At 44.4% G+C, this 21,049-nt stretch overlaps 1 protein-coding gene across 2 annotated transcripts in view; it reads left to right on the top strand.

Moving 5' to 3' along the window:
• The window catches only part of AXDND1 (axonemal dynein light chain domain containing 1), a 147,199-nt gene that overhangs the window by 73,405 nt on the left and 52,745 nt on the right, over positions 1 to 21,049 (top strand). For both annotated transcript variants that reach the window (XM_040359958.1, XM_040359957.1), the window contains exons 18-20: positions 2,731 to 2,936; positions 9,808 to 9,886; positions 12,820 to 12,927. In XM_040359958.1, coding sequence (XP_040215892.1) covers positions 2,731 to 2,936; positions 9,808 to 9,886; positions 12,820 to 12,927 — 393 coding nt within the window. The remainder of the gene's footprint in view (positions 1 to 2,730; positions 2,937 to 9,807; positions 9,887 to 12,819; positions 12,928 to 21,049) is intronic.

Here is a 21,049-nt window from a genome sequence, read left to right as displayed (position 1 = left end):
TTTACCCTCCTTTATTCTATCAAAAATTAAAACGAATTTTGCCTCTTAGTCCTATTTTAATGTATTCTTCCTCTGCGTATATGGAAAAGGTAAAATTCACGTGTGTGTGTGTGGAACCATTGTTCACTTTAAATTATATAACAAACAAAACAATATCAGCCTGTGCTAGTGATCCTTAAAAAGGGTACTACATGACTGTGGGGCCTGATGAAGATGTAATGTCAAAACCTGTTGGACTCGTGACCTTGCCATGAATGCTGCATGAAGCCACTAGCACTCTGGGTTGGAGAGGTGACAGATTGCTGTTGATGTTATTCACACCATTAGATGTGGTATATTTGGCAACCATGATAATGCCCGATATAATCTGTTTCAGCTTGGTGCACTTTATACATGTGCACCAATAGCAAATGATTTTATCTTTAAATAAAGACAGGTTACACTATGTTGAGCTTCTGTTTCATTTTAGCTTTATATTTATGCAGGAGATACATACTGTATGCATTGTAAGAGGCAGCGTGAGGAGCTGTTTTGCTTACAGTGGTTGCTTATTGGATTAGCGCTCAGTGTGGCCTACCTATAAATTGGGGATGCATCTGGTGAGTGTAGGTCTTATAGATGGTTGTGCCAGTGTGGACAGGAACACTAGGTGATTTGAGCCAAGTGTTTTTTCTTTCATCCTTTGCATGTGAAGAATTTTGCAACCTTGGCACTTTATATTCAGTTCATGGACTCTTTTACACATTAAGATTGTATTTTTCGAAAAATGTTGTTGAATTTATGTTTTTCCTCATTATTTTTATTTACATTTACACACTAAATATCCATACAACCTGATCTATTGCTTTCCTCCTGTACAGCTCCATAGGATCGAGATAGAGGGCATTCCGGTGATTCTCATTGGACTGAACTGGTCCAGGAGGATGTGGTACCCAAGCAAATTTAGATTCCGGCACTCCATGCACTTTTTCAGATTCTCCAGATCTTCTTTCACAAAGCCTGGTGGCCCAAATCCTGCTTCTGGTCCAGGAGGATGTGGTACCCAAGCAAATTTAGATTCCTGCACTCCATGCACTTTTTCAGATCCGCCAGATCTTCTTTCACAAAGCCTGGTGGCCCAAATCCTGCTTCTTGGCTGCTGGCTTTAATGACACGAATGTTGAAGCCCAGGTCATGAGGGAAAGAGGCCCCTTGAATTTGGTCATCCACATCCTTCTGATGACCTGGAAGTAGACCTACTTTGCATAATACAAGACTAGTAAATTCCATCCTAGAAAGTGCTCTGTAGGACGTATCCTGTTCTTGCTCCAGTATGGACTGGACCAGTATATGGTCTTGAGTACGATTAAAGGGCAAATATCGTCTCTTAACAATTTGTTTCAGAGACCAGTGACCTTTCATTTCTTAGCTATTTTTCAACATTTGAACATTTCTTAGCAAGTTGTTGCACACATTTCCCCCCCCTGCACATTCCTTTATGACTCCATGGCACCATAAACTTTATCGGTAGGCCCTTCAGAGGCTGCCCTTTGAACCCATTATGCAAGTTTTCTTGTTTGACCTCACTTGCAAGGGGGGCTTCTTGTTTCTGTCACCTTGGTGTGAAGGGTCTTGGAGTTGGCAGCCTTATCTTGTAAATAACCTTTATAATGTTACAAAAATACAAGCTTTTCCTGAAGTCTAAAGCCTCAACCAGAATATTGCCCTTTCTTCTACATTTCTACCCCAAAATATCCCAAGGAATATTCGCTCTGTTGTCTCAACCTAGTACATGCTGTGAGATTTGCCTCCTAGCTACAGCCTCTTTTCAGCAATTGGAATCTTTCTTTGTCCTTCCTGAATGTTTCCGCAGGAGGCTCTCTGCATCTCACTTCACCATTGCCAGGAGGAATAGACAAGCCATCATTCAAGCCTACTGGGTAAAGGATTCCCAAAGGTTTCTTCCTTTCCCTGTTGAGGTGCAATGTACCAGACTCATTAGTGCTTCATGGACTTTTCAGTATCAGGCATCTGTTTCTCAGATTTGCAAGGCTGCAACCTGGTCTTCTGTTCACATGTTAAGTTTTACTAGGGGGATGTTTAGGCCCTCTTTGATGCCAGTTTCAGACATAAGGTGGTGCAAGCTGCTCTGATGCCTTGTACACATGGTCAGACTTTCCGAGAAAAAAAGTCAGATGGGCTTTTTTTCTCAAAGTGGCCGTGTGTAGCCTCCATCTGACTTTTTTTGTCGGAAGTCCGACGGACCTAAGATAGAGAACCTGTTCTCTTTTTCTTTCCGTTGGACTTCCGACGGACTCACGTCAAACTTTTGCACGGTCAAAAGTCGATTGTGCGTACGAGGCATTAGAGTTCTGTTGAGCTTTTTCTTGACTTGTTTGTTATGTGGTCCTGTTAGCATTGTTTGCTGTGTTGCCTACCCCTCGTTTGGTAAGTCAAAAACTACATTTTTCTACCTACCTTGACTTTTTAAATCTTATATGAAATTTAGGTTATTGGGTTTTTATATGAACACATAGAACATCAAGTTTGTAATAATGTAAAACCACATAAAAAAACTATTGGGTAACTTTTAGAATCCAATCTTTTTATAGTCATTCTTTTTCCTGTACTCTACTGGTATACCATTTGGGACATACTAAATATGTATGTGTGTGTGTGTGTGTGTGTATATATATATATATATATATATATATATATATATACATTTTTTTTTTATCTATCTTTCTACAGGTAACAACCCTTCACACAGCAATGGTTCAGTACATGGTGAATGTCCTGATCTTATTATCTCCAGACTACTCCTCTGATCCCTTAGATACCACAAATACTGCGTTTGGTGAAGAAGATTTTGCTTCTCCAGTTTCTGTGCAGAATGTTGAGGAGCAAGCCCTTGACCTATCTAACAAATTAAACAGTTTCTCCATTTACATCATGAGGTAAGTTTATATATGAATTACCTATAACTTGCTGATTAAGTGGTTTTTGCAATTTCTTTCTCGTACATCACGGGACACAGAGCGGCATATTCATTACTATGTGGGTTATATGGAGTACCTTCAGGTGATGGACACTGGCAATCTCAAACAGGAAGTGCCCCTCCCTATATAACCCCCTCCCATAGGAGGAGTACCTCAGTTTTTTCGCCAGTGTCTTAGGTGTTGGTCATGGTTTAGCTTTGCCTCCACATCCTTGGGATCAGGGCAGGCTAACCGGATCTGTCCAAGGGCCTCAGTGCTAAAGTGGACAGTATCCGAACCCCAAAGCCATGGGGTTTTTGCCCATAACGCTTCTCTTTTTAGAGAGCTGGACCCTGGGCCCAGGACTTAGAACCTTGGGTACCTAAAGCTCCTGTTTGCCAGGGTGCTATATGGGCCCAGGACAGTGGCTCCTTCATAGGAACCCAGGGCCTGAAGGTCTAGACGCCACCCACGGAGATGGGGGAAGATTGGACCTCTTGCTGTGCAAAGGTCCTGCGGCATGGAGCAGGTAAGTATTGGGGAGCCTGCGGAACTTGGTTCTTAGCAGGTTCCCTGGAGGGGGGTGCACAGGGGGACATGCCTGGGTATGCTCTGCATTGGCAAGGAATCACTATGTCTATGACAGAGACAGGATGATTCAATCTTTTTCCCCCAGTGATATGTGACCTCCCTGGTAAGTGTTGCTTAGCTGTGTCTGCTGGCGCTAGGTGTGGGATCTCTGTGAAAAGGGGAGCCGTTTTTCCCATGCTAAAGAGGAGGTCTGTGACCTACCTGAGGGCTTACCTGCCTGGGTGCTGCGCAGCTCCGTCCTCCTCCATGTGCGATGGCCCCCGCCGCGCGTCCGAGATATGAACGATTTTCGCGCCATTGGCTGGGGTGGGGGCGCGTCCCTGTGGGCAGCGAATTACATAAAGGAAGGGGAGGCCCTTCCATTAGCTACCAAAAGCTCAGTGTCTTCCTGGGCTAGAGGAGAGGAGGACGCAGAGCGGAGCTCGCTGAGGACACCCGGTGGCGGAAGGAAAGATTGCAGTCTTTTCTAAAGAATAGACTGTCAAACCTACAGATAGGTTTTCTTTTCCTTTTTTTCAGCAAATGGCTATTGGCAATACTTATTAGGAGACAGAGTGTTTTCTTTTCCTCTTCAAAAAAAAAAAAAAGGATATATAAAAAAAAAAAGGATATATAAAAAAAAAAAAGAGAAGAAGGGAAAGAACTTCTGATCTCCCTTCTCAGTTTGGGCGTTAGTCACTATCGCTCCCAAACCGACAGATCCCCTTAGCTACGTCTGTGGCTGGGTGATAGCAGGTGTACCTCGGTATTGTACCATGGCTTCTGGGTCAGAGGGTACAAAGGGTGGGGATTCCCCCGCAAAATCCGAGGGCTCAGACACGGCTATGCCGCTGCTCTCCCCACAGGACATATCAGGGCACGTCTTGATGGGACCTGGGGGATCTGGTGCTGGGGCTGGTCCAGGTCAGTCCAACCCCGGCTTTGTCACTGAGAGGGTGCTTGCTGTTTCTTTAGGAGAACTAGAGAAAAGAATGGCAAAAAGGATAGCTAAGGCTATATCGGGTAGAAAGCGGACTAGGTCTCCGTCACCCGAGCAGGAACCCTCAGACACAGAAATCCTTTCCCTAGGGGAATTGGATAATCCTGACGTTTTGGACCAGGTTGGTTCAGAGATCGAGGATCCGGATACTCAGGAGTCTGGTTCAGCCTCCCAAGGGGAAAGTTTGTGGGTTCAAGCCTTAACGGACATGGTCCATGAGGCATTTAAGTTACCCATACCAGAACCTCAAGTATCGGCAGTTTCAGCTTTAGGCTCATTAAGAGCGCCTCAAAGCAACGCAGTCTTTCCGGTCCATCCTCTACTCGAGGATGTCATGTTTCAGGATTGGATTAAGCCAGATAGAGTCTTTTTACCACCTAAAAAATTCTCTGTTTTATATCCTATGGAGGAGAAATTCTCCAAAAGGTGGGCGCCCCCGGCGGTGGACGCAGCCATCTCCTGTGTGAACAGATCTTTAACTTGTCCTGTAGAAAACTTACAGGTGTTTAAGTATCCGGTTGATAAACGCTTGGAAACATTACTTAAAGCCTCCTTTACTTCAGCAGGGGCGATAGTTCAGCCCGCTGTGGCTGCTATTGGAGTTACCCAAGCATTATCAGATAAGACTAAGCAAATGCTTAAACTTATCCCTGCCCAGCAGGCAGAGGAATTTTCGGATATACCCAGGGCTATACGCTTTACGGTGGATGCTATCAAAGACTCCATCCAGCAGGCGTCACGTTTATCCTTATTTCTAATCCATATGAGAAGGCTCTTATGGTTGAAGAATTGGGAGGCTGAGCCCCCGTGCAAAAAACTCCTGGTAGGGTTTCCCTTCCATGGAGGACGACTCTTCGGAGAAGATCTGGATAGATATATTCAGACTATATCAAGTGGCAAAAGCACTCTCTTGCCAGTCAAGAAGAAAGCCCGAGGGCCCGCGTTTAAGCGCCAGCCCTCCCCGGGGCAGGGGCCCTCTAATACCAGACAGTATCGACGGCCTCCTGCAAGATCAGGCTTTAACAATAAGCCACAGGGCCAAGCCACTGGGGGTAAGAAGCAGTGGTACCGCAAGCCTGCGAAGCCAGCCCCCAAGTCGGCCTTATGAAGGGGCGCCCCCACCCACGATGGTGGGGGGAAGGCTACGTCTCTTTGCAGAAGTTTGGGAGGCCAGCATTCCCGACTGCTGGGTACGGTCTTCCGTGGCCACGGGCTACAAACTAGAATTTCTAAAATTCCCTCCTTCTCATTACCAAGAGTCAAGAGTACCAGGCGACCCTGTGAAAGGAGCCGCATTGATGGCGGCATTGAATCATCTGCTGTGCCAGAAGGTGATAGTAGAAGTACCAGTCCAGGAACAGGGATTGGGGTTCTACTCCAACCTGTTTATCATCCCAAAGCCCAACGGCGATGTCAGGCCAATTTTGGACTTAAAGGGAGTAAATGCGTACCTAAAGGTCCGCTCATTCCGGATGGAAACTATTCGGTCAGCTGTCGCCGTGCTCCAGAAGGACGACTTCATGGCGTCCATAGACATAAAGGATGCTTACCTTCATGTGCCAATTTTTCAGCCACATCAAGTATTTCTACGCTTCTCGGTGGCTCAGCGTCATTTCCAATTTGTGGCGCTCCCCTTCGGGTTGGCTACGGCCCCCCAGGTATTCACGAAGGTCCTAGCCCCAATCCTAGCCAATTTAAGGACCCAAGGGGTCACGGTCCTGGCTTACCTGGACGACCTCTTGGTCGTAGACCACTCGTCTCCTGGCCTGGAACGAGCAGTGGCCCTCACGGTTCAGTACCTCGAGAGGTTCGGCTGGGTCCTAAATCGAGACAAGTCAGCATTTCTGCCCACAAGGCAGCTGGAATATCTCGGCATGAGATTGGATACAGAACAACAGAAGGTGTTCCTACCCCTATTAAAGGTCAAGGCCATCAAAGAGCTAATACAAATAGTTCTAAGCAAGAGAAAGCCAACTGTTCGCCTATGTATGCGGCTACTAGGCAAGATGGTGGCCACATTCGAGGCGGTACCGTACGCTCAGAGCCACACTCGCATCCTGCAGGCAGCCATCCTGTCAGCATGGAGTAAGAGGCCTCAGGCCTTAGACATTCCTTTGCCACTCTCACCAAGAGTCCGGCAAAGTCTATCTTGGTGGTTAAACCCTCAGAATCTCCTGAAGGGAAAGACTTTCAGTCCGGTGACCTGGAAGATAGTAACCACAGACGCCAGCCTGATGGGCTGGGGAGCAATTTTGGATGGTTGCACTCGCCAGGGCACTTGGGCAGCGGCAGAGAAGCAGTTGCCCATCAATATCTTGGAGCTCAGAGCTGCTCGACTAGCCCTCAGAGCTTGGACGTCCAAACTACAGGGGTTCCCGGTAGGAATACAATCGGACAATGCCACGGCGGTGGCATACATAAATCACCAAGGGGGAACCAAGAGTCAAGCCTCTCAGAAAGAAGTGAGCTTGATTTTCTTGTGGGCAGAAGCCCATGTACCCTGCATATCGGCTATATTCATTCCCGGAGTGGACAACCTACAGGCGGACTTCTTAAGTCGCCAGACTCTGTTGCCGGGGGAGTGGTCTCTGCATCCACAGGTCTTTCAGACACTCTGCCAGAAATGGGGAGTGCCGGACGTGGATATCATGGCATCGAGACTGAACAAGAAGCTAGACAGGTTCATGTCCCGCACAAGGGATCCCAGGGCCTGCAGAACCGATGCGTTAGTTTGCCCTTGGCATCAGTTCAAACTTCTTTATGCATTTCCCCCGCTCCAGTTACTACCCCGCCTGCTGCGCAGGATCAGGGTGGAGCACATACCAGTCATTCTGGTAGCTCCAGCATGGCCCAGAAGGGCATGGTATTCACTAATCCTAAAGATGGTAGTGGGAGACCCTTGGACTCTTCCTCTACGGCCAGACCTGCTATTGCAAGGCCCGATCCTCCACCCTGCCTTACGGCATCTAAATTGGACGGCCTGGAGGCTGAATCCCTGATTCTCAGGGGTAGAGGTCTGTCTCAGAAAGTAATCTCTACCCTAATCAGAGCCAGGAAACCGGTCTCTAGGGTGATTTATTACAGGGTCTGGAAGGCCTATGTAGGCTGGTGTGAGTCCAAGCTATGGCTTTCTCGTAAGCTTACCATCGATAGAGTATTAAGTTTTCTCCAGCTGGGAGTGGATAGAGGACTGGCATTAAGCACAATCAAAGGACAGATTTCAGCTTTGTCAGTATGGTTTCAGCGGCCGCTGGCCACCCACTCGCTGGTTAAGACCTTCATGCAAGGGGTCTTACGTATTAATCCTCCAGTTAAATCCCCGCTTTGTCCGTGGGATTTAAATCTTGTTCTGTCAAGTTTACAGAAACAACCTTTTGAGCCGTTGGCTGAAATTCCTTTGGTTTTACTGACAAGGAAGTTAGTATTTTTGGTCGCCATGGTTTCCGCCAGAAGAGTATCGGAACTGGCAGCCTTATCCTGCAAGGAACCATATCTTATTTTACATAAGGACAAGGTCGTTCTCCGCCCTCATCCTTCCTTCCTACCAAAGGTTATATCCAGTTTTCATCTAAACCAGGATTTGGTATTACCATCCTTCTTTCCTAAACCTACTTCCAGAAAGGAAGGGTTGCTGCATACCTTGGATATTGTCAGGGCCATGAAGGCCTATCTTAAAGCTACAGAGAAGATCCGGAAAACAGATGTGTTGTTCATTTTACCGGATGGGCCCAAGAAGGGGCAGGCAGCTGCAAAATCCACCATCTCGAGGTGGATTAAACAGTTAATCACTCAGGCCTACGGCTTGAAGGGGTTGCCTCCTCCGTTATCATTAAAGGCTCATTCTACTAGGGCCATGGGCGCCTCCTGGGCAGCACACCACCAAATCTCTATGGCTCAAGTTTGCAAGGCGGCAACCTGGTCTTCTGTCCACACGTTTACAAAATTCTACCAGTTGGACGTAAGAAGGAATACTGATACAGCCTTTGGGCAGGCAGTGCTGCGGGCTGCAGTTTGAGACCCTCGGATTCCGGGGGGCTCCCTTTTGAGTAAAATTTAATATTTAAAATTATTTTTTCTTAACTAAGTTGGATTTATTATGATTTGAGTATATCTCTAAATTAAATCCTTTTGTCTTGGGAAGATGTTCTCCCTCCCCTCATTGTAAGCATTGCTTTGGGACATCCCACATAGTAATGAATATGCCGCTCTGTGTCCCGTGATGTACGAGAAAGAAAAAGGGATTTTTAATACAGCTTACCTGTAAAATCCTTTTCTTGGAGTACATCACGGGACACAGAGCTCCCACCCCTCTTATGGGGATCATTTTGGGAGGCATACTGCTTGCTACAAAACTGAGGTACTCCTCCTATGGGAGGGGGTTATATAGGGAGGGGCACTTCCTGTTTGAGATTGCCAGTGTCCATCACCTGAAGGTACTCCATATAACCCACATAGTAATGAATATGCCGCTCTGTGTCCCGTGATGTACTCCAAGAAAAGGATTTTACAGGTAAGCTGTATTAAAAATCCCTTTTTTAGGGCTCATTTACACTTGTGGCCATCATTGCTGCTCCCCTGAAAAGTGATGTACTTTTGGGTGGGTGGGTGGGTGGCAGAGGCATTTGACAGGCAGCTCTGAGGCAGGCAATATTTCACCACCTCACACCCATTTTAACCCCTGAAAGCCTAAAGCTGCAACTGAGTGCATTACATACAGTTGCAGAGTGGTTGTGGAAGGCCCCATTCATTTGAATGTGTTGCGGTTGGCAGCGATACTGCCTGCCAAATGCGAACCATGGCAACATTTTTGCCACACTGTGAACATGCACTCCATCACCTATTTTTAGTATTGCTACTTTACTATTGTTTTCTGTAAACCATGCCAAGCTTGTTGAAACTGAGATTTAAACCCCAGTTCCAGCCAAAATTATTTTTAGTGGACAATGTGTGAATGGGTTAATACTCCTGTCAGGTTTTCTACCCTCCCTCTGATCCTGTCAGGGACTTTTCCTCCACATCATGGCACACAGAGTGTCACTGGTAAAGGAAATTATGAGAAATCTCCACAGTAAGGACTCAATGACAATTCAATATGTCTCAGTCATGGGGCAAAGAAAGTGGAAGGAAATAATCCAAACATTAGCATAGTAATAAATATCTACCATTAATTTTAACCTTTTCTCACTCTGTCCAAACCGAAATTAAATATTGTAAGCTAGATTTGGACTTTAAGTTAACATTTGAATTTTGGTTCAAATTAAGTTATTTTTTGTATCTCAGGTGTTGCCAGGAGATGGTGGAGAACATTCCTCAGAGTGAAGATGATGGTTATGAGCTGAGGCAGCTGCAGACAATTAAGGTACATATATATTTATACATACAATACCTGTATACTGTAGTCTGTACCCCGGTTGCTCCAACCTGCTTCCCTTTGAACTGTAATAGAATCTCTAGAAATGTCAGGTAATGTGTCCCATGTCCCTTAACTGTCTCCTGCATTAGGTTTCCAGTCTCCAATAATACCTGCATGTCTACAAGGTCTAATATCTTCTGTAGCATACAGTATCTGCAGGCTCTAAAATCTTCTGTAACATTAAGTTGCGACCACTGGTCCATATAGTACACTGATTTTTTCTAAAGGTGTGTTAGAGTGAGCATCCTATACATAATGGTCAACCATTTCAATGAGAGTAGAAACACAGAGTACCTAAGAAAAGTAAGAATTTAAAGTGTTTGTAAAGGCAGAAGGTTTTTTTATCTTAATGCATTCTATGCAGCAGCCCCCCTCAAACTTACCTGAGCCCCCTCTCAATCCAGCGATGTTGCATGAGACTCGAATGTCCTCCCTCCACATTGGCTGAGACAGCAGCAACGAACCATTGGCTGCCTCTGCTGTTAATCAAAGTCAGTGAATGAATGAGGAGATAGAGGGGGCGGGCTGGGCCACGGCTCTGTCTAAATTGATACACGGAGCTCCGGCTCGGGTTCCCCCATAGCAAGCTGCTTGCTGTGGGGGCACGCAACAGAAGGGAGGTGCCAGGAGTGCCGAAGAAGGACCTGAGAAGAGAAGGGTCTGGGCTGCTCTGTGCAAAACCACTGCACAGAGCAGGTAAGTATGACATTCTTGTTGGTTGGAGGCTAGATAGGGGGGACCTTGAGTGGAGAGTGTAAACAAGTTTTGCTTTTGACTGCTGTGTTGCATTTTAGGTTCTTTATCCTTGCAGCTTTTTAACACCTTTTTCTGGAATGTTTTAAACAGCTTTTTTGTTTGTTTTTTTCCTTCAGCCTACTAGGGGAGTGGTTAATTGGTCACAGGTGCTTGAGGCCTATATAAATTTCTGTCGAGCGCATGTGAAATTGCCAGTCTTGTTGGTTGGAGGCTAGACAGTGGGAACCTTGAGTGGAGAGTGTGAACAAGTTTTACTTTTGACTGCTGTGTTGCATTTTAGGTTCTTGTTATTTTGAAACAAAAAAAAGGAGACTTTAGTATAACTTTAATTTTGTGGCCTTGAGCATTATATGATGATTATGGAATAATAATGGTCTACATTGTACGTTCATGATACTAATGAGCTGTGTCTGTTGTATACGCGTGTACAGAGATGCTTTCACTGAACCCTACAAGAAATTAACTTTTACTCGGTACATTAGGCATTGAAAAAGTAAGCAGCCATATTGCTGTGCAGTTACAGGTAGCTTTCCCTTTCTAATGCCACGTACACACGATCGGAAATTCCAACAAGAAAACCGTGGATTTTTTTTCCGACAGAATTTTGGCTCAAACTTGTGTCGCATACACACAGTCACACAGAATTTCGACCACCAAGAACGCGGTGACATATAACACTACAACAAGCCGAGAAAAATTAAGTTCAATGATTCCGAACATGTGTGTTTTTTTGTGCGTCGGAATTGCATACAGACGATCAGAATTTCCGACAAGAACTTTTCCCGTCTGAAAAATTGAGAACCAGCTCTCAAATTTTTGCTGTCGGAAATTCCGACAGAATAAGTCAGATGGAGCATAGAACTTTTCTTGTCGGAAATTCCAACTGTGTGTACGCGGCATTACTCTGTTTATTTACTTGTTCATGGTCAGTTAACAAACAAAAAGCATCTTTAGAATGAGGATGGCAATATTCTATTTCTCATGGAAAAGGTTAACTTTTTTTCTTTCAATATAAAGTTATGCCTAGTACACAACAATGTTCAATAAACACTGTCTGGCAGGTCAGCCGGAAACCAGCAGCCGACTGACTCCCGATTAACACTCTCAGCCGATGCCTGAAAGCGCTGATCAGAGTGTTTTTGGCGGGGGTGGCATCCCTGCATCCCCCTGTTAGAACACAACAGCTCAGTGGGGGAGATCGTGGTACTAATGTCGGATTGTTAGTACATCAGCTCCAACCAGAGCGGTCAGTTTTTTTTTCATTCAACCTGCTGGGTTGAATGAAAAAAAAACTATTAGGGCCAGATTCACAAAGAGATACGACGGTGTATCTCCTGATACACCGTCGTATCTCTGACTTACACTGGCTTACACTGGTCCTACCTATGCGCCTGATTCATTGAATCAGTTACGCATAGATATGGCTAAGATCCGACAGGTGTAACTGTGTTACACCGTCGGATCTTATTTTCAATTTGAAAATGGCGCCGGGGGCGTTCCCGCTGATTTACGTTGAATAATATGTAAATCAGCGAGATACGCGAATTCACGAACGTACGCGGACCCGACGCAGTGTTGTTACGACGTTTCCTTAGCGGCTTTCCCGGCGTATACTTACCCCTGCTTCTATGAGGCGCAGCCAATGTTAAGTATAGCTGTCGTTCCCGCGTCAATTTTTTTTTTTTTACGTCGTTTGCGTAAGTCGTCCTCGAATACGGATGGACGTCGTTTACGTAAGAGTCGAAACCACTGACGTCCTAGCGACGTCAGTGGGAGCAATGCACGCCGGGAAATTCCGCGGATGGCGCATGCTCATTTAAATCGGAGCGGGAACGCGCCTGATTTAAATAGTACACTCCCCCTAGCCGCGGAATTTGAATTCCGCTGGGGGATTTACGATCCGCCGCCGCAAGTTTGGAGGTAAGTGGTTTGTGAATTACCCACTTGCCTTGCAAACTTGCGGGAGCGGATCTTAAATCAGGTAGATCGAGCGGATCTAAAGATCCGCTGATCTATGTGAATCTGGCCCTTAGTGTGTACCAGATTTTAGGGTGCATTTTTTTCATTGTAATGTTCTGATATAGTGTTCTTTGTCTTCATCATCTTGCTCTTTAATTCCACAGGGTTCATGTGATGAGTGGATAGAAACGTGCCAACTGCTTCTTTCAAAAGTCGCAGATAACAAAGCCCCTTCTGAGATATCACAACATCCACACACCAGAGAAAACAAGGTAAAATATCTGATATCTGAGTGCCAACGTGAATAAGGATTGTGTGCAGTAAGGAAATATTTTTACTAGATTGATTTGGTTTTTCAAGAAGCTAATACTTCATGTGTTCCAAAATTCATTCACAAATAGATTTGCCCATTCTACTTAAAGAATAGGTAAACTCAACGTTTCATATTCCTGATATGTGCATGCTGTACCATGTACTTGTATGAAAAAGTATCCTGTTCTCTTTGTATTGCTTCCTTTGTGTGAAATCACTGGTTGTCCTGACAGTCCCTCTTCTTTACTATTAAAAACTGGCCACACTAGGCATAAGAACACAGCCTGGCAGTTCTCTAGCTATGCTCTGAACTCAGTGTGCTTTCCTCCAATGATCAGATTTGTCCTGGCACACCCTTTTACTGAGCAGTTCAGTGTGCTGCTGCTTCTCCTCCCCCAGCTCAAAACCTTAATGTTGCTGCAGTCCTCTCTCACTATCAGATAGAGGTCATAAATATAAAGACAGGGAGAGCGATCACAGTGTATCTCAGATGAAATACCACACAAGGCAAACTCCACACATTGTATTACACTTACTTGTTAAAAAGGGAGCATGGATAAAACTCCACGAACACAGAGTTCGTAAGCCCCTCTGTATAGGTTCCTTACTGTTTCCAGATCCTAAGTAAGTTAAGTACTCGATGAATGATATAGGGATAAGAAGGGAGGCATACATCACATAATCCCGTTTAAAACATTTAATAAAACCATAAAACAAACAATGAAACTCACATTTAGCAGATAACCGTCATGTACTGCATCCATGAGGGCCGAGCTCATCCTCCTGTGGTTAGGATGTTGGTATACCTAATGCTCCAATCCCTACGTGTATTGTCACGTCACGTGACTTTATCAGGGGAACAATGACGTGACGATACGCGTAGGGATTGGAGCATTAGGTATACCAACATCCTAACCACAGGAGGACAAGCTCGGCTCTCGTGGATACAGTACATGACTATTATCTGCTAAATCTGAGTTTCATTGTTTTATGGTTTTATTAAACGTTTTAAACGGGATTATGCAATGTATGCCTCCCTTCTTATCCCTATATCATTCATTGAGTACTTTACTTACTGAAGATCTGGCAACAGTAAGGGGCCTATACAGAGCCATACACATACAGAGGGCTTACAAACTCTGTGTTCGTGGAGTTTTATCCATGCTCCCTTTTTAACAAGTGAGTGTAATACCGTATGTGTGGAGTTTTCCTAGTGTGCATTTCATCTGAGATACACTATGATCGCTCTACCTGTCTCTATATTTATGATCTCTATCTGGTACTGAGAGGACTGCAGCAACATTAAGGAGACCGTTATACCGAGGGAAACAGCATCTCTAGTGATTTTTGTGATATGCGAATGCTGTTTACCTAACAGCAGTGAGGTGATCTGCTTGCAGACACAGAGGTGTATCACTGAAGAACCCTGTAGCACCAAGTGTGTGTCTTGGTATTTTATTTGGTGGTGGGAATCACTATCCACATGAACTTTTTTCAATACAGCACTATTTTACTTGGACTATTCAGCCTACTGGACCCTATCACTGTTATTTTCAGGTTTACCATGTGCACTGTATGATATTTATTTGTTATATGCATTGGATGGTTTCTGTATGTACTGGCCATACCTTTACACCTGGCTTATAGGTGTGAATGTCAGTGTATTGTATTATTTGCCACTAATTTGATTTTTTACTGAGTGTGTTATCAGTCACATTCTTTCCACCTCTCCAATCCCTTACACAGCGCAGACACCATTTTTCTTTTGTAATATCACCTGTTTTATTTAGAATTAGATTCTCAGGTGTCTTTGCAGCAGTGCCCCCTAGAGTTAGATTGTTTTAGACAGCACGGGAGTTCTTTCTATTTACCAGTTCTCCTCTTATTGCCTCAAAGAAGGGTGGAACTGAGGAGAGTGGGTGTGAAGTAAATTCAAGGTTGTACACAAGGTAGTCCCATTAACATAGGACAGGTATTGTAAGAATATTAAAGGAGTTGTAAAGGAAAACATTTTTTTGCCTAAAATTAATGTCTGCAAGGTAGACAGACAGAATAGTGTAATGATTCTGTTAAAAAACTAGTAAATACCTATTAAATTCCTTCATCTATATCACCTCCGGCGTTCTAGTTTCTGTTCTCTCATTCACTTCCTGGTTTGCGGCGCTCGTTCATGCAAGAACTACATTTCCCCAGTATGAATTGCGGCACGCCCAGTAATTCACACCTCCTTGAAGTCTCTAACACGTAGAGCGTCCTGCCGCACAGATGTAGTTACCAGGAGGGGGCGAGCACGTCACTGACCACCGCAGTAAAGCCTCCCTTCACGGTGGTGAGTAACAATCACACAAGCAGGAAGTGAACAGAGAAGAAATAGAGCAATTTCTGAGCAAAAACGAACAATGAGGGAGTGAAAAGAGGAATGTCTGCAGGTAAAGGATGCTTATTATGAAAAAAAAAAAATTCATTTACAACCCCTTTAATTCAGACTATGAAAAAGATCCATGCACCTGGGGAATCCAAACGGGAAGGTACTGCAAAGGTAAACATATTGAAAGCATCAACTCGGGAGAGGGGAAGCACAGAAACATCCTGGAAAGTCACTCCAGATCACTACAACCCCCATAAGTTAACTGGACCATGCCAACCACGCTAAGCCCTGCATTCAGAAGAACGTTCGGAAATGTTTAAATTTATGGGCAACAGGAAGTGTATAGGGGGTTGTAGTGTCATTTTCACAACCAGCATAAAGAAGAAGCAGACCTGAGCCCCAAGTCGAGTGCGATTCTCACCGCATCGTGGTAAGCCAGTCATCAGCATCCGCAGGACTGTCGAAGAAGTACCCATCATGCTGGACTCGAAGGCGGCTGCATTAGAGCATGCTGTACTTCTCGGAGCCTTCTGCGCACATCATTGAAGATTTTCCTCTTTTGCTGCAATTCGTCTGAGAAATCTGGGAAAAGTAGAATGGAGGCATTACCATATTGAAATGTATGTTGTTTGCAGGCTTCCAAAAGGATCCTGTCCTTATCTCGGTAGTTGAGAAAGAAGGGCAAAAAGAGTCTAGGATTAGTCCCTAGAATGACTCGACCCGTGGGCACTTTCAACCACATATGTGGGGTGAACTTCTGTGAGGTCTAGGAGGTTCTTGAAAAACTGCTCAACAAATTCTGCCAGACGATCACCTTCTCCTTCAGTGAGACCTGGGACTTGAATATTATTGCGCCATGACCTGTTCTCAGCGTCATCTGACTTGGCAACAAGGGCCTGCACTGTGCATTGTAAATCTGCTATGGTGGTTGCGTGAGTGGTGGTTAGATCCTCAGTGGCCAATATTCTGGTCAGCCTTCCCCTTATTTTGTCGAGATCATTCCGCATAAGGTTACAATTCAGTAAGACAATCTATGCACACAAGCATGGAGGTTTTGCTTTGCTTAATTGCTGCTAGGATCGCTGCCGTATTATCCTCAGCCGGTGGGGGCGGTGTTCTGACAAATTCTCCAACCCATCAAAAACTCCAACCATGTCACTTCCTGTTTATCTAAATGATCAGTAATTGGATATTTTGACGAATTGCACACAGCACTGGCGACCAAATACAGTTCAGTACAGGAAAATATTGCTTCTGCCTCAGGGACGGACATTTTGTTGGCTAGTATCGGTGCTGTGTAACAATATCCGCTCATAATATCGTGAAACGGACTGTATTATACTGTTGTCGGTGTTGTGTCCAAACAGCAATTTGTCAAAATCTCTGATTACTGATGGTTTAAATAAACCGGAAGTGACGTGGTTGAAATTTTTGATTGGTTGGAAAATTTGACAGAACACCAGTGTTGCTTCCGCTGGGGTCTCCCCGGATTCCATTTCCAGCTCAGCCAGCAATGTCTGGAGCTTGCCGTCCATAATTGCATCAGGCCGCGTGGATGGAGTCTGCCGCGGCTGATTGGGTGTGGCAGATTTTGTGGACCCGCTCTTTGAGGGCATCTGCAGGAAGGCCATGCAGCTAGGAAGACCCTTATGTAGGGGAGGGTCCTCACCAGGATGGATGCTGTGCAGGGTGCACAGGAGACAGTGAAGATGGTGGTAGACTATAAAGACCCAACTATTGGCAGCTGAGGCAGATTTTCAAAGTCAGCTGTCAAGACAACACCCACAATCAGGCTAGAGGGCAGATGAAATGTTTGGGCCACTGGATAGGTGTTGCGGCAAGATGTCAGCGACCAGATTAAACCAGTAATCACTTGGGCAGACTCAGAAATACAGAGCAGGACCGGAGCAGGGGATACTGATATACTATCTGTGCAAGCAGCAATGCTCTCTGAGCCAGCAGGTGTAAGGATGGTGCTGGATTGAGGCACAAAAGACCGGTGGGCCACTATTGAGTGGAGCTGATGGCAGTCAGGTTAATCCAGCAGGCAGGCTGAAAAATATAGGTAGTGACCTGAGCAGGGGATGCAGATGTACAGTCTGTGCAAGCAAGATCACTCCCCGGGCCAGCAGGAGTAAGGATGGTGCTGGATTGAGGCCTGCAAGATGATGACGGGCCGCGATTGGGGGGAGCCGGCAATGGCCGGATTTATTCAGTGATCAGTGCTAAAAAAATATGCACTGTCACTGTACTAATGACACTTGCAGGGAAGAGGTTAACGTCAGGGGTGATGAAAGGGTTAAATGTTAAATGTTTTCCTAGGGAGTGCTTGTTAACTGTGTGGGGGGTGCTTTAACTGTGGGAAGGCAAAGATCCGTTTTTCCTGCCTAGCATAGGATCTCTGTTTTCCCTAATAACAGACTGGCAAGACCCGCTTATTGGCTCCCGCTGTGTGCAATCACAGGGGCAGTGGGCCGCAAGCGGACCCGGAAAGTGCAGAATCGCGTACCTGTACGTGATTCTGCACAGAGGAGCCGCCGCCCCGCAGTATATGTACGTGGGGTGGTCGGCAAGAGATTAAGCAATATATGACAAATTTCTAACTAAACCAAACTTTTTATATAAAGTCATTCATCAAAAAACATTCCTTTTAAAGCACAAAATAAATCCAACATAATGTATTTATTTATTTTTATGTAAAAAATGAAAATACAGTGTATTTAAAGGTTTTCCACTATGCCTTCTATAATCTTGATATGTTTGTGAAACACCACCATTGTGCCACAACAGATGTACTCTCACCTTTCGAGATGGACCTCACCATAAATAGGAGGTCAAAGAGCGCTATTTGACGTATATATAATTTCAGTGGCTCCCACCTCTCTCTATACATGACTCCAATGCAGGCCATTCCATAGGTAAAAAGAAAGCTCCATAGTGTAAAACCATGTATACCTTATATTCAACAAGTTAAAAATGCACTCACAATATGATACATAGTTACATAGTTAGTCAGGTTGAAAAAAGACCAAGTCCATCCAGTTCAACCACAAAAAACAAAAAAAACAAAATAAAAAAACACAGCAAAATCATATACACCCAACTCCATACCCACAGTTGATCCAGAGGAAGGCAAAAAAAAACAGCGGAGCATGATCCAATTTGCTACAGCAGGGGAAAAAATTCCTTCCTGATCCCCCGAGAGGCAATCGGATTTACCCTGGATCAACTATACCTACAAATCTTAGTACTCAGTTATATTCTGTACATTTAGGAAAGAATCCAGACCTTTCTTAAAGCAATCTACTGAGCTGGCCAGAACCACCTCTGGAGGGAGTCTGTTCCACATTTTCACAGCTCTTACTGTGAAAAAACCTTTCCGTATTTGGAGGTGAAATCTCTTTTCCTCTAGACGTAAAGAGTGCCCCCTTGTCCTCAGTGATGACCGTAAAGTGAATAACTCAACACCAAGTTCACTGTATGGACCTCTTATATATTTGTACATGTTGATCATATCCCCCCTTATTCTCCTCTTCTCAAGAGTGAATAAATTCAGTTCCTCTAATCTTTCCTCATAGCTGAGCTCCTCCATTCCTCTTATCAGTTTGGTTGCTCTTCTCTGCACTTTCTCCAGTTCTCCTATATCCTTTTTGAGAACTGGGGCCCAAAACTGAACTGCATATTCCAGATGAGGTCTTACTAATGATTTGTACAGGGGCAAAATTATATCTCTGTCTCTGGAGTCCATACCTCTCTTAATACAAGAAAGGACTTTGCTCGCTTTGGAAACCGCAGCTTGGCATTGCATGCCATTATTGAGCTTATGATCAACTAAAACCCCCAGATCCTTCTCCACTACAGATCCCCCCAGTTGTACTCCCCCTAGTATGTATGATGCATGCATATTCTTAGCCCCCAAGTGCATAACTTTACATTTATCTACATTAAACCTCATCTGCCACTCAGTCGCCCAATCAGACAGAGCATTGAGGTCGGCTTGTAAATTGGAGACATCCTGTAAGGACGTTATTCCACTGCATAGCTTGGTGTCATCTGCAAAGACAGAAATGTTACTTTTGATCTCAGACCCAATATCATTTATAAATATATTGAAAAGTAAGGGTCCCAGCACTGAACCTTGGGGTACACCACTGATAACCTTGGACCATTCAGAGTAAGAATCATTAACCACGACTCTCTGAATTCTGTCTTTCAGCCAGTTTTCTATCCATTTACAAACTGATATATCCAATCCTGTAGACCTTACCTTACACATGAGCCGTGTGTGCGGAACTGTATCGAACGCTTTTGCAAAATCCAAATATATCACGTCCACAGCCACTCCTCTGTCCAGGGTTTTACTTACCTCTTCATAAAAGGAAATCAGGTTTGTCTGACAACTTCTGTCTTTCATGAATCCATGTTGTCTGCTGCTTAAATAGTTTTTTTCCAGCAAGAACTCATCCATGTGGTCTTTTATTAAACGTTCCAGTATCTTCCCAACTATAGAAGTTAAACTAACAGGTCTATAGTTACTTGGTAAAGACTTTGTTCCCTTTTTAAATATGGGCACCACATTGGCCCTGCGCCAATCCAGTGGTACTATTCCTGTCTTTAATGAGTCCCTAAATATTAGATACAGTGGCTTTGAAATGACAGAGCTCAACTCACCTAGGATCCGTGGATGGATGCCATCAGGTCCAGGTGCTTTATCCACCTTTATTCTGTCTAAATATTTCTGGACCATATCACTTTTGAGCCATTGTGGATTTGGGGCTGTGTCACTCCCACCCCCATTTTGGACATGAGCTCCCCCATGCTCCATTGTATACACAGAGCTGAAGAAAACATTTAATAAATTTGCCTTCTCTTTGTCCCCAGTCACCCACTCTAGATTATTTTGTAAGGGGCCTACATGCTCAGACTTCACCTTTTTACTATTAATATATTTAAAGAATTTTTTGGGGTTTGTCCTACTATCTTTTGCAATCTGTCGTTCGTTTTGAATTTTTGCATCCTTGATTTCCTTTTTGCATATCCTGTTATATTCTTTGTAACATTTAAGCAACACTAGTGTTCCTTCATTTTTATATTTTTTAAAAGCTACTTTCTTATTGTTTATAGCTTTTTTAACTTTGACCGTGAGCCACATAGGTTTTATTTTTAGCCTTTTAAACTTATTGCCCATGGGAAGATACTTTGCAGTGAGGTTCCACACAGTCTTTTTGAAGAATTCCCATTTTTGTTCTGTGTTCATCTGTGCCAATAGTCCCTCCCAGTCCAAGTCCTGGAGAGCAGCCCTCATCCTTGGAAAATTTGCTCTCTTAAAATTGAGTGTTTTAATATGTCCTGTATGTATTTCTTGCTTATAGTTAACATTAAATGAAATCATGTTATGATCACTGCTACCCAGGTGTTCCTGCAATAGGTTTTTAAATTTTTGTCCTTTAACTGTCCCAGAAGTGCCATTAATCCAGTCAATTTCTGGGTAGTTAAAATCCCCCATTATTATCACCGTCCCAGACCTTGCAGCCCTTTCCATCTGTGCAAGGAGCTGAGTCTCCACCTCCTCATTAACATTGGGTGGTTTATAACAAACTCCAATGATTAATTTTGAACTACGCACATCTGTATGCAGTTCCACCCATAATGCTTCAGCCTCATCACACTCTCCATCAACCAGGTTCTCTTTCACGCTTGCTTTGAGGTCACTT

Source organism: Rana temporaria, chromosome 7, assembly GCF_905171775.1.
Source record: "Rana temporaria chromosome 7, aRanTem1.1, whole genome shotgun sequence".
NCBI classification, from domain to species: domain Eukaryota; kingdom Metazoa; phylum Chordata; class Amphibia; order Anura; family Ranidae; genus Rana; species Rana temporaria.
Note: the sequence above shows the minus strand (reverse complement) of the source record. Positions and strands in the feature narration are given on the sequence as shown.